The following is a 13,558-nucleotide window of genomic DNA, read 5'->3' as shown; positions in this document are numbered from 1 at the left end:
GATTTATCCGGACTTTTACGATAAACACGTGGGGCGGGCGTGCGCGCGCTTGGCGTTCTCCATTCTCTGTAGAGCTCAGTTTGTGGGTACTTATCATGTGCACGCAACTTTACTGGGCAAAGAGTGCCGTGTGGGACACGCGCGGCTGCTGGAGCTATCAGACTAATTTGTCGAAACGAGACCTGGAGCGCGGAGGCCAAATTAAGCACGGGTCCTCGGATTAGGATCCGAGCACGCCGCGTCGGTACGGGATGTGCATCACAGTCACAGCCCAGCGCTTTGGTTACATCTGTCGGGTCTTTTTGGCACCTTGGCAGGGTACCATGGTAACTAGGAGTACTATGATCTTCGATGTATCCTACGTAATGCTACGTGCGTTAAAACGAAAAAGTTTCAGAACTAGGGACCCCAATTAGCATTTTCAAGTAGAAAATCCATTTACTTCCATGTACTCCTGTGGATGTGTGAAGCAACTTTTACTACTGGAAAATTAGAAATGCGGGCAAAATCGACCAGCCGTACCGCGCCACCCCACCATTCCGCCACGCTTCGCCTTCCTCCGCCTTCGTCGCCTTCCCCTATCCCTTCCCGGAGCAGCAGTTCCCACTCCCCACTCCACCTCCTTCTACAACGCCCACCACCACCGTCCACCGGTCCCCCACTCCCCTCCGTCGCGCTTCCCGACCCCCCTCGCGCCGTACGGAGCTCCCCTTCCGGAAGGAACGCCGACGACATGGGGGCCTTCGCGAAGAAGGAGCACCAGTTCCTCAACGAGCTCGGCCTCGCGCCGCGCAACCCGGGATCCTTCGCCTGCGGGGCCTGGGGCGGCTCGGGCCCCGTCGTCACCACCACCAGCCCGACCAACAACCAGGTGCGCGCCCCCGCCCGCCCCGATCCGCTCGGTTTTCGGCGGTTTTCGCGTTTGCTTGTTTTTTTTGGGTGGATTTTGAGGGTGTTTAGCGCGTATCTGCGGTGGTTTTGCGCACCAGGTTATCGCGGAGGTGGTGGAGGCGTCCGTGAACGACTACGAGGAGGGCATGCGCGCCTGCTTCGATGCCGCTAGGACATGGATGGCGGTGAGTTTCACTGTCTCAATTTTTTGCTGCAATGCCTCACGGCCACACGCTCGGATGGTGAAGTGCTTGCATGCGTGGTTGCTAGTTGCTACTGCCTGTGAAATTTAGTTCTGTGGAAATGAAAACGTTCCCCTCCCGTTTAATGCGAATTTGGATTTGCTTCATAAACCTGGAATTTTTTTGTCCTTTTGGGGTTTTAGTTTCCAGGGAAGTTTGAGATCCTATTCGTGATAATATATGAGGCTGTTTGGGTTCTTGATTTGATTTAATTCAGGAACACGAAACTCTGGTATGCAGTCAGCACTTGTGGACTAGATTAGCACTGGAATTTATAGGCAATGCATCTCTGGGTTTATCAGATTTTGGAATATTTACATGTCTAGAACGTTGGCCATACTATGTGGACTGCAAAAAAAAAATGTCCGGTCCATCAAGTTATTTGATGCCTTGATTTGACTCCTATCTATGTGCTCATATTGACCTGCCAATGTGTCCAGATTCCAGCTCCGAAGCGGGGAGAGATTGTTCGGCAAATTGGCGACGCACTGAGAGCAAAGCTCCATCACCTTGGCAGGCTTGTGTCACTTGAGATGGGGAAAATTCTTCCGGAAGGGATCGGGGAGGTTCAGGTATGATCATGGTTGCTTGTAGTGTGTTCATTACAATCGTTTCACATTATCTTTTTTGCGCTCTGGATAAGTAGATAAGTGTTATCATCGAGTTCATAGCACATATCTGTGTTTTTGTTTTTGGATGTTAATGTACTTCTCAACATGAATACTACATTACCATTTATATGGTGTTGTTACCATTTCCTTATCTGCTATAACTGCAACTCAGCCTAAAGCAGTATTGAATAGGCAGTTGGTATTGTCTTTATCTCTAAAGTAGTCTGGTTTGTGCCACCAAACCATATGCGTAAGATGTTAACCTTTAGTGAAGATAGCTGAATGATTAAATGAGTTAAAATGAAATCTGGTTTTGATTCCTTTGTATGTGCATGATGGCATTGGCGTGTCCTCTTTCTGTAGGAAATCATCGACATGTGTGATTATGCTGTGGGGCTAAGTCGCCAATTAAATGGGTCCATTATACCATCCGAACGTAAGACCTTTTTTTCCTTCCATTATATCTTGTTTTGGATTGTCAGATGAAAACAACATCATCTGCAATGAAGCTGCATATTTGAATATCTTGATCATGTTGGTTGCATCTTGCAACTGATTCTGATAATATACAACTATTTAGGAGCCAGGAGAGGTCTTGTTTCTCAGAAATGCTAAATCTTATATTTCAGTACTTCTGATGGTCGAGCTTTCTAGGTTTATTTGTATCAAACATGCTTAGTTGAAATTGGCCAAGATGTTGCATTTTTTTAAAAAAATATTAGAGCTGCTAATCTGCAGCAGCTTCGTTCATGTTAAATTCTTTCCTTATCGTACTTCAGTGATGTACTATTAACTCAGTCATTCCAGCTTTACTTATCGGGAGGTGATAGCTAACATGCCTTTTTTTTTTGCAGGTCCAAACCATATGATGATGGAGGTAGTGTTCTTTTACGAGTTCCTCATGTGGTATATTCACTCTTAGATATCAGGATGTAGCATGCTAATGACTATGCTTATCTGAATAGGTGTGGAATCCTCTTGGAGTTGTTGGTGTTATAACAGCATTTAATTTCCCTTGCGCTGTGCTTGGTAAGTCTCTGATTGCTCATATATTTGGTGCATTACATTTCTAGAATATCTATGCAATGAAAATCAGCATTGTGCATCACCTCTCCATGTGGTTTGTATTTTCGGATTGTATAGGAATGTACTGAAAAGTTTAGCAATTGGCAGTTGATGGTGTAAACTGGTATTACTGCACCCACATGATACTTTTAAATATAACTTTCATGATTTTGCTATCCAATTTACCTACTTATTCTACTGGCATACACAATGCATGATATGTTGCCAAACTCTACCATATAGTTATGTAATCTTAACAGCCATGAATACTTCAATAGTCTCTCTTGTGTCATGTAGGTTGGAATGCTTGCATTGCTCTGGTCTGCGGAAATTGTGTTGTCTGGTAAGAATGGTTTGCTCTTCTGACAAAAAGGATAGTGTTGTTATATATGTGTGCAAAAAATCTTACCATACCATTCAATGAAATTTTGAGTCAGCCTTCCTGATGATTCATCTATTACCCTTTGTCCCTGCTTACAAAAGTTTACTGGCCCTGCCCTTATAACAGAGTAATTTTCTTGTCTTGTATGCCTGCAACAATCGTATGGCATGTTACCTTGTATGAAATGTTTGGGTTGTGACGTTCTAGCCATCTGGAGTTCAAGTAATATAGCTCTCAGGAAGAACTGCTTAGGCAGCATGTTCTGCAACTTGTGACCTTCTTGGGTTTTAGTAACATAGGTTTTGTTTCAGACCTGGCTGGGTGAAAATATGACGATTTAGCTCAAAAATCAGCAATTATAATAGGTAGAATGGGAAGTCAATCTTGGTTCTCAGATCGGAAAACAATGTCCATCTTCTTACAGAAAAACATTCTTAAGTGAATATTGTCCGTTCAACAGACTGTACCGGTTTTTCTGTTTTTGTGGCGACAAACTCGTTCAGTACCGCAGGTAGGGCAGTTTCCTTGTGTAATATTGTTGTGATTATTGCAGGAAAGGTGCCCCGACTACTCCACTGATCACTATTGCAATGACTAAAATAGTGGCTAGTGTATTGGAGAAGAACAACTTGCCAGGCGCAATTTTCACAGCTTTTTGTGGTGGCGCTGAAATTGGCCAAGCAATAGCTCTTGACACTAGGATACCTTTGGTTTCGTTCACTGGAAGTACAAGGGTATTCAACTTCCACATACTTCTCTACTATTTTGTTCTGCTGTTATGTAGATTGTGTAGCAACCTTGAGATTGATCTTTTTTTTTGTTGCTAGATCTATTTTTTGCATGAATAGTATAAGCCTGCCTTGATTAAGATCCATTCTGCTGTTGATCTAATGATCTCTATGCATTTTCTCTATTTTTATTCTTGATGTGTGGAAGTGTTGTGGATACTCTTCCTTGTGGGAAGTGCTTAATATTGTGTATGTCTATTGAAGTGTACTGATCTGTTTACAATATGCAACACTGGTTTCTCAATGCAGGCTGGTCTAATGGTTCAGCAACAAGTTAATGCAAGATTTGGTAAATGCCTTCTCGAACTTAGCGGGAACAATGCCATAATTGTTATGCATGATGCAGATATTCAGCTAGCTGTGCGTTCTGTGTTGTTTGCTGCTGTTGGCACAGCAGGACAACGTTGCACAACATGCCGTAGGCTGGTATGTTGTTTTTTATTATTTATTTTTTATGTATTGTGGTTTGTATTCAGTTTTTCTAATTATCTTTATCCTTCTACAGATTCTTCATGAAAGCATATATCATACTTTTCTTGATCAACTTGTTGAGGTATATAAACAAGTCCGAATCGGGGACCCATTGGAGAAGGGCACCTTATTGGGACCACTGCACACTCCTGCGTCAAAGGAGAACTTTTTGAAAGGTATCCAGACCATCAAATCTCAGGTAAAGCTTTAAATTAGTGTTAGGTTTTTGGTTAAGCAACTGGCTTCCTACAATTATTTTGACCTCCGTTGCAATCTCACTCTATAAATAGCTATTGCCATGAAGTAATTCTGAGTTTGCTGGTAACAAGTGAGATGGTGTATTACTTTAAACAAGTCTTGAAGTTCTAACAATCTAATTTGATCTATTCTGTTCAGGGAGGGAAAATCCTTTTTGGAGGATCTGCCATCGAATCAGAAGGGAACTTCGTACAGCCAACGATTGTGGAAATTTCAGCTTCTGCGCCAGTTGTGAAAGAAGAACTCTTTGGCCCTGTGCTTTATGTGATGAAATTCCAGGTAGCATATAGTCCAATACTATGTTTCTGTATTCGTTTTATCTGTTTGATTTGCTGCCATTGTGAACCACTGTATCTGATCATCATCATAATCCGTGATACATCTCGTACAGACCTTGAAGGAAGCAATTGAAATCAATAACTCTGTTCCTCAAGGATTGAGCAGTTCTATATTTACAAAGAAGCCAGAAATTATTTTTAAGTGGCTTGGGTAAGTTTCTGCTCAACAACCCAGAGAGTGTAATTGCATTTTAGATGAAAGGATGTCTCTGTCTTCATAGAAAGCAAATGAGAGTTGCATTGCTCATCTGTTGTCAGCATGCTATTCTAGTTTTTGCTTAATTGAAGGGTCGTTACTTTGGTTTACAAGGTATAACTTGAGAAATTTGATTTACTATTTACCTTGTTGTTGGTAGCTGTGCACAACGTACTAATGTGCCAATTCAATTTTCTAGGACAAAATTCATGTTTATTAAAAATTCATATTATATGTTCAGTCTGATATACCAGAAAAGCTCTACTGGATTTCCCATACACGGCGCAAGCATTTAACCAAACTCCTCTGCCACAAAATGAATCATATATAATGCCAATGAATTATTGCCAATTCGACTGTCTCATTGTTACTTCTCTTATTATACAGGCCCCATGGTAGTGACTGTGGTATAGTGAATGTGAACATACCTACGAATGGTGCCGAAATCGGTGGAGCATTTGGTGGAGAAAAAGCAACCGGTGGTGGACGAGAAGCAGGAAGTGATTCCTGGAAGCAGTACATGAGGAGGGCAACTTGGTAAGAGTATACACATTTTTGCTGTGGTTGATTTGAAATGGTAAAACTGTAGATAATGATTGGATCCATGGACTAAAACTTTAGGCCTAACGTTTAGTCCATTAGGTGATCCAAACAGGTGACTATAGACTAAAGTTTAGTTCCATCCCAACTAAAGTTTTGTCCATTAGTCCTCAAAAGTGAAAACCCACCAAATTTGGACTAAACCAATCTGCGATCTGTGAAAAGACCAAACTACACCTCACTATGTGCGTGTAGGCACAACAACAGTATAATCTAAGGGTAAAAAGGATATTTCTATATTTCTATATGCGTCCCTCCTAAAGTTTAGTTCCTGCATCCAAATAGGCATGGACTAATGTTTAGTCACCTAAAGCGGGCTAAAGTTTAGTCCTAGGTGATCCAAACAGGGCCTTAGAGTGGTGGATGTATGGATCTTTGCAAAATGGCTAGCTTAACGTTAGCATGATGCATGCATCACCTGATTCCAAGATTGTACAGCTGGTAGTGCAATGCTGGTTGTTTAGATGTCATAGGTTATGCTCTACTATCTTCTGCCAGGCTAGTTAACTTGTTGATAGGCTGGACCGCTGGAGACACAGACCTGGTCTACAGTATCCAGCCTGGTTGTTTCTTGTCTGGGTCCAACCTTAATATCATTTTGACCTTGCGCACTTTGCCAACTGCGATGCATCTTGCTGGATACTGTTCTTAGCATGTGATGAAACAGTGAATATGCAAAAAGAGAACTGCACGAGTTACGAGCACCCTTTTTGCTGATTGCCCTACTCATTTGTGGATGGGTATCCATAAATCAAGATATCCTCCTTTACATATTAATCTGTTCTAGAAGATAATTACTGCAAGGTTGTAAGTTTTCTGTCTTAAGGATAATTTTCAGGTCAAAATACCTTTTTAAGTACGTTCAAGATTCTTTACGTGCTGGTTCTGCTTTTTTTTCGCTTTACCAACGCTCATTCTGTCTACAGTACAATCAACTATGGAAGCGAGCTACCCCTAGCACAGGGAATCAATTTTGGTTAATCCGGCAGGAGGGGGTGCGCATGGATCTTGGTATTTTCTGCGGACGTGGATGTCACATGGGAGAACTGATGATACCGTGTTAAGATCTCTGCATAGACAAATAGTGTCTATCTGCTTCAGTTGCCAAATAGTGTCTATCTGCTTCAGTTGCCAAACCTAAATTGGAGGACAGCAGTAGTAGTGTGTGTACATATAATAATAAGATGTTTGTTGCTCGTGGTATGATTAACCGCTGGTGTCCCAAGCCTACAAATAAACTGGATTCGGCATCACTTCTAGAAGAGAAAAAAAATTGAATGTAATGTAACCTTCAAAAAGTATACCATTTAAAATAAAACATTCTCATTCAGGTTCAATAGCATACATTATATGCAACGCAACTTTTCAGACTTTCCATCCAGAATTGATGAGTATTATTCGTTTCGAATAACAATCATGCAAACCTGAGTGAGCTAACATTCTGCAAACTTATTTGAATAAAAAAAACATTCTGCAAACTTATGTCATTGCGAGTCTGTACTTCACACGCGCGCGCGTAGAGAGAGAGAGAGAGAGAGAGTTGCAGCAAGTTTGCGCCTTAAAGATCGAACAAAACTATTTCCAATAAACTATGGATTTATTTCCCGCATTTTTTCAGCAAACATAGTACATCCTTCCTCACTATATATGTTTTTTTCTTTTTGAAAGCAACAGATAAGTTTCGCCAAATGGCACCTGAGAGTGGTGCATTCATGCCCTAATCACAAGCTCATATACATTGCTATTATTCTCCCTGTTGAGGCGCTTTAGTGCCTCAAAACTTCTTCTGCTTCCTAAGAAGTCTACTCTTTTAAAAGCTACTCCTTTCTCTGCTGATTCAGCACTCGAATATAAAGATCGAAGTCGATCAGCATGCCGAGAATCTGTATGCAAGGCCATCTCTACCTCATTGGTCGACATATTCTCCTACAAAAAAGAGAAAATTTTCCTACTTTAAATGTTTTAGAAGATAAAAAGAACTCATCCAAACTGATGTGTGTATAACCTTGCGTGCGTATTGTGGTGGACAGTACTTAAGCCAAGAAACTAGATACCTGGTAGAAGTTGTAGATGTGATCCAGCACTTGTATACGTGTAAAACCACCATTGTTATAGAACGTCTTTGAGGAAGGTCCAAGCTCTCCAAACCGATCAATAGGGAAGAGTATGGTAAGAAAGTGATTCTTGAAGATCAACTCACTTCGCTCACTGAAAGAACAAAAGAAAGCAAATTAGAATGGCAGTTCGGAAGAGGTTGGACCAACCTAATTTCCAATGATTGATCACCTTTCTTTCAGTGGGCGGGAAAAATTATCAGTTGGTTGATCTGGATCCCTCACATCACCGTTTGCATCAAAACATGTGGTGCCTTGCTGCTCATTGGCATCATCAGACCATGAAGAATCCATATAAATAGACGCGGATGAAGTTGGCTCAGAGATTGTCCAGCAAATCGAATCCAAAAGTGTAGCTGGTGTGATTGGATGAATTGGCACCTCACATGACTGGCTTGAAACCAAATTTTAGTCAGTCTCATTTGAGGAAATGAAATCACGAATTGACCAAAATAAATGTGCTGCATTTGATCATTGAATCAGGGAATGCACAAAACACCATGAAGAGAATTGTGTGTTCACTGTATATCCTACAATCTTTTCTGGGTGATAAATCAACTTCACTTTAACAGTTGTACTGAACACTGACGGAGTGACCAGTAAAGAACTAGACACCTGTGGATGGCAGCTGAGCTAATACCAGCTAGCCTGCTTGGGCAGCTGGTGTGAATACCCCACATGCAGATTAATACCAATGCACATGGAAAAATGACCCCACGTACAGATTAATGCACAAAAAAAAAGGTAAACAAGGACTAATTAGGCATGAAGTTGCCTCATGATACAAATGACTAAACACATCAAAGACTTAAAGTCTGCTCATTTTGTCTTATTCATTTATAAGTTTTGTGCCCATGCACATGCCAACAAAATATGCAACTTCTTGAAGTAACTTTAACCTGCATACGACGAGCACGACGGTCTCGAACTTCTTTCTTTGCAACTTCAACAAATTTTTGCCTCTCTAGATGGATCTCATCAATCTCCTCTTGGGTCAATGGATGTCCACTGGAGTTCATAGAAGGAACACTCCCAAGTTTTCTATTCTAAAAGAACAGAAAAATCTAATGTCACTTCATTGGTAATCAAGCAATAGCAGCTTACTGCCAACAAAAAACAGAGCCTAAAATTCCAAATACAAAGGCTTGTACAGACATAGGATATTCAATACATCATTTGTAATCATTCAGATTGTGCACAATCTTCTTAAGACAAAAATCAGGGGGAAGTCTCTCCCCCTGGTTCAGTTTTTTTAATCATTTGGAATTAGGACATTTTGATTTTATTCATCATGCAAAATGAGAAAAAAGATGATCCATTACTGCCCTTCTACATGGACCACAATACCACAGTATCTTGTCCTTTTCTCACTAAACACATTGCAGAAGGGTAGCTGCCCGTTATCAAATATGCTCTACTCCACCTTATCCATTATGAAGATAGGTAAGGTAGGGTTTGCTCATGTAATATGCCAGATATCAATTCAGTACTTCTGACATCCATCCAAAAAGAAGGGAAATATCTTGCTAAAATGCAAAAAGTAAATGAAACTCTTGTTTGTCATGTCTTTTGCCAGGTGATCAAACCACATAAAGTTTTTTTTTTTGATGATTGGCTCAAGTAAGAGCACAACTGTACAACATAGTAACAGTAACATACCTCTTCAGATGTCCGGACGTTTTGCAGAACCATGGCAACATGCCTGGCTAGGTCCGAAGACAAATGGACAAGACGTTGCAAGTTTTTTTCCTTCACTGTTTTCAAGATCCAAAGTGGCTGATAAATTGGAAGGGTAATGCGTTAAGACAAAACTATCACCTCTGGTAATTAGCACCTCAAAACAAATGCAAGGATAGCATGTAGCATTGCTTACAGTTACAATGTTGTCCGAGTGGCCTACATATCTCTTAATAGAAGCATCCTCACACACAACATAAGTGGCAGGACAGCCAATAAACCAGTGCTCTAGCAACTTTGCACCTTCTCTTGTAGCAGCATCAGATATCTGCAGTGGATGGGATTCAGTAATCTTTGTGGGCTAAAGAAATTCAGAGAAATCTCATTTCATCATTGGAGTTGATTAGAAATTCTGTCATCATGAAGTATTAACGGTTTCTTCAACCCAAAAGATGCAGCAATTCCATCAAAAGAAACAACAGAATTTTCTCTTTTCCTGCTTAGAAGTTACAGTTCTGTGGTTTCTGGTAATACAGAAAGCAGGAAAGAAGTTAGTCGGACAATACCTTTTTCTTCATCTCACCAGATATCCCATGGTCAATGTAGATTGTGTCATTCATAAAAACCAGCTCAGCATTGCCACTTTCTTTCCTAGGAGTCTGAGTTGGATGCTTCTGGGTCGTATCTGAGCACGCCTTGTCTTGAAAAATCATCGGCGGAAGGCAAGACTTCCCGTCAACAGGAACTCCAATAAAGCGGTTGAACTCCCCGAGTGGCAAACCATTCTCCCCAATATTCTTTATAGCATACAAGGATTCATCCAACCTCACTTGAGCCAAAACACCACCAGTTAGAATTAGAAGCAATTTTAGCCAGACGTCAAGATCAGGGGACGATCATGACTTGTGCTTACTGTTTCTCCGCACACAATCAACGAACCAACCCAGCGTTACAACGAATAGCCCGTTCCTCGGACCATGCTTCAGTGCATGCTCGAACTTGCGCCCAGCAAAGTTGTGCTGCGTGTTAAGGAACCACCGCAACCTGAATTGGGGTTGGGGAAACAGATACTACTAGAACATGGACTGCATAGTTCGTGCAAAGGATATCTGCACCACGAGGTGCGTGCACTTGGGGTGCAGACTCCCGCTGTACTCGCCCCCCAGCCGCTCTGCCGCCTCCTTTACCTGAGCCCTGGCCTCTGCAACCAACCGAGAAGCACCAAAAACCATCTCAATCAGGATCCAACCGTCGTCACCGGCAAAACCACAGGCAGTTAAGGCGCGCACCTTTGGACAGCCCGGTGACGCAGATGACGAGGCCCGAGAAGGGCCCATCGGCGGCGGCGGCGGCCCCGCCGCGCGAGGCGGAGGAGGCGGCGGAGGAGGGGTTGTGGTGGTGCATCCCGGGGAGCACCAGCCGCGCGCACCCCCTGCTGGCGACCACCTCCACCCCGCTACGCGACATCGCTGCTGGTACGGCCGCGGCTGCTTCGTCGGGAGGCGGCGGCGGCACCCGCGCCACGCATGTGCGGCGAAACTATTAAAAGGCGGGCTGGGGCGGGGTTCCGTGAGGTGGGGATAAAGGGAGACGGGCCTCGAGGAGGGGTCGGATCCGGTGGCGCTTTCCTAGGGGTGGGGGAAGGGGGAGTTAATGGCGGCGATCGGGGCGGAGGTAGTTCCCTTCCCCTTCTCCTCCGGCCGGGGAAGGGGGCGGGGACCTCGAGGGCGGAGGCAGGTGGATGACGATGGCGGAGGAGGAGGCGATCTGGCTACACCTACACGGCGGGCGGGCGGGCGCCGGACGAGGTGACCGTTGGGAGAATTGCCCTCCCCCGGTCTCCCCCTTTTGCTTGGGTGCTGAGCAGCAGCAGATGGGACAGATCACAGATGAGAGAACAGCGGTGGAGGCGAATGTTTATCTGGACACGACAGCTTGCGGCTTGCATTATGTGGTGATGTGATGTGATGGCGATAGTGGGTTCGCAAATCCGCGGTAGTTTACTGGAGCGAGTGTTTTTGTGTTAAAGAGTGGTTGATGTTTTTTTGATGCCTCTCATCTGGGTACAGCTGTAGCATCTGTTCATACGCGCACGCACGCACCACCCTACACACGCACACCACACTCACACCACATGTGTACAAGCAGACCTACAAGTACACACAGATATGAAGACCGCGTCCTTCTGGAAATCACCGGAAACCTCCAAGGCTCCGTAGGCAACGAGTGCGTTGCAGTCCCTTTGTGGCACCACACGTGAGAGGCAAACGCTTGGAATCCATCCAAGCGGAGACTAAACAACAGGGAACTACTGTTCCCGGTGGGAAAATCACGAGTTCGAGCGCGCTCGAACCGTGACCGGCGGCCTCCACACCCGGAGGTCCCGCCACCCGAGCTACGGCTCGGTCCCAAGAGTGGTTGATGTTAGCGGTGGCTCTTGATGCTGCATCTGCAAGCGGGTAGATGGTAGTACTAGTAGGCATGGTTGATGTAGATTTTTTTAATATAGTTTTTGCAAGGGTCTCTTTCGCAAGATATTTGAGATGACTATAGGGAGACCCAACATAAGGTGTTACACGTCTTGTCAAGATTTCATAAAACAACGAACTTTCGCATGGAGTACTAAATGAAGTTTATTTGTAAAATTTTTTCAGGGATGAGTGTAACTTTTCGAGACGAATCTAATAACTCAAGTTCCGTCTTGATTAGCTACAGTGATGCTACAGTGACCGCGCTCAATTATTCACTAATCGTACGGTCAAAGGCCTCATTAGGTAGAACAACTGCTACAGTACCACAGTTGTGGAGGTAATTTTATAATTAGACTTTATTTAATACTCTTAATTAGTAGTCAAAGCACTAAAAAAATTTCCTCAATACTTTTTCACCTTCTAACCAAACACGGCCGTGCATCAACATCATCGACGGCTTGGTACTTATTGTTAAACGTCTCTTTTTTCTTAAGCAATTGAATTTCATGTTGAGCGTAGTTGACATTATTGTACCACATGTTATCAAGAAAAGGGCATGTCCTCGCAAAAAAAAAGGGCATGTATGATAGTGGACTCGACACATTGGAAAATGGGATGACATTCTTTTTGAGAATCACACACTACAACAAAGACGCCCACAACACGCACGTACACTCACACTCTATGAATACACGTACGCAAACCCTATCCCTATGAGTACCTCCGAAGAACTGAGCACCAGTAGATCTGAAGATTCCCGAAGTCACCACTGGTGCATCGTCATCGACGGGAACATCGCTTACCACTTAATCCATAAAAGAGAAAAATTATACTCCTTCCCCCGTTCCAAATTATTAGTCATTTTGTCCTTTCTAAGTTCATAGATTTTGTTACGCATCTAGAAATATATATTATGTCTATATATATAGCAAAATCTATAAATCTAGAAAAGTCAAAACAAGTAAACAACTAATAATTTGCGACGGAGGAAGTAGTTCTACTTCATGGAGAAGGTAGAGAAATCCATTTGCACTCATTTTTATAAATGGGATGTTCCAGTATTATAGTATTATAGGGGATTAGTCATATCGCTATCGCACCATCTTATAATCAATTAGGAACAAATAAAAAGTCACATCGAGAGACCCGATATTTGAACAAACCTAGCAAATAAAAAAAAGTAAGAATTGGTTGCGCTGGAAGGCTCGATCGAAGGGAAAGAGTTGGACAAACAACGTCGTTTCTACTACAATTCACTAATTTCACTCAGTGTGAGGACGTGTAATAGTAGCAATAAGTTTTGGCCAAACCTCGGCCTCCCATCCTTCCCTTTGCCACAGGACACAATCACGCATAGCCAACGGTGTACAGGGCCTGAACAGGGAAACTCTCCAACCGCCCACTTTTGGCGCGCTTTTTGTGCAGTTGCCACTGAAGACGCGGCCCGGATCACA

General features: G+C 43.1%; 2 protein-coding genes across 2 annotated transcripts; one reads left to right on the top strand and one right to left on the bottom strand.

The window, feature by feature from the left end:
• The first annotated feature begins 519 nt into the window (after window positions 1-519).
• On the top strand, window positions 520-7,184 carry LOC120660777 (aldehyde dehydrogenase family 7 member A1-like). The gene is made up of 14 exons (XM_039939415.1): window positions 520-871; window positions 990-1,076; window positions 1,574-1,705; window positions 2,108-2,180; window positions 2,599-2,621; window positions 2,710-2,773; window positions 3,107-3,152; window positions 3,745-3,925; window positions 4,229-4,405; window positions 4,485-4,649; window positions 4,847-4,987; window positions 5,100-5,197; window positions 5,630-5,779; window positions 6,769-7,184. Exons 1-14 carry the CDS (start codon window positions 734-736, stop codon window positions 6,821-6,823), a joined length of 1,530 nt encoding a protein of 509 aa, XP_039795349.1. The 5' UTR covers window positions 520-733; the 3' UTR covers window positions 6,824-7,184.
• Window positions 7,185-7,410: 226 nt separating this feature from the next.
• On the bottom strand, window positions 7,411-11,519 carry LOC120660776. Its single transcript, XM_039939414.1, has 10 exons — window positions 10,923-11,519; window positions 10,743-10,834; window positions 10,547-10,649; window positions 10,200-10,462; window positions 9,830-9,961; window positions 9,616-9,732; window positions 8,856-9,002; window positions 8,129-8,346; window positions 7,897-8,050; window positions 7,411-7,768 (listed from the first exon to the last, which is right to left on the bottom strand). Exons 1-10 carry the CDS (start codon window positions 11,098-11,100, stop codon window positions 7,553-7,555), a joined length of 1,620 nt encoding a protein of 539 aa, XP_039795348.1. The 5' UTR covers window positions 11,101-11,519; the 3' UTR covers window positions 7,411-7,552.
• Window positions 11,520-13,558: the final 2,039 nt, after the last annotated feature.

Source organism: Panicum virgatum, chromosome 2N (genome assembly GCF_016808335.1).
Source record: "Panicum virgatum strain AP13 chromosome 2N, P.virgatum_v5, whole genome shotgun sequence".
In the NCBI taxonomy this organism is placed as follows: Eukaryota; Viridiplantae; Streptophyta; class Magnoliopsida; order Poales; family Poaceae; genus Panicum; species Panicum virgatum.
Note: the sequence above shows the minus strand (reverse complement) of the source record. Positions and strands in the feature narration are given on the sequence as shown.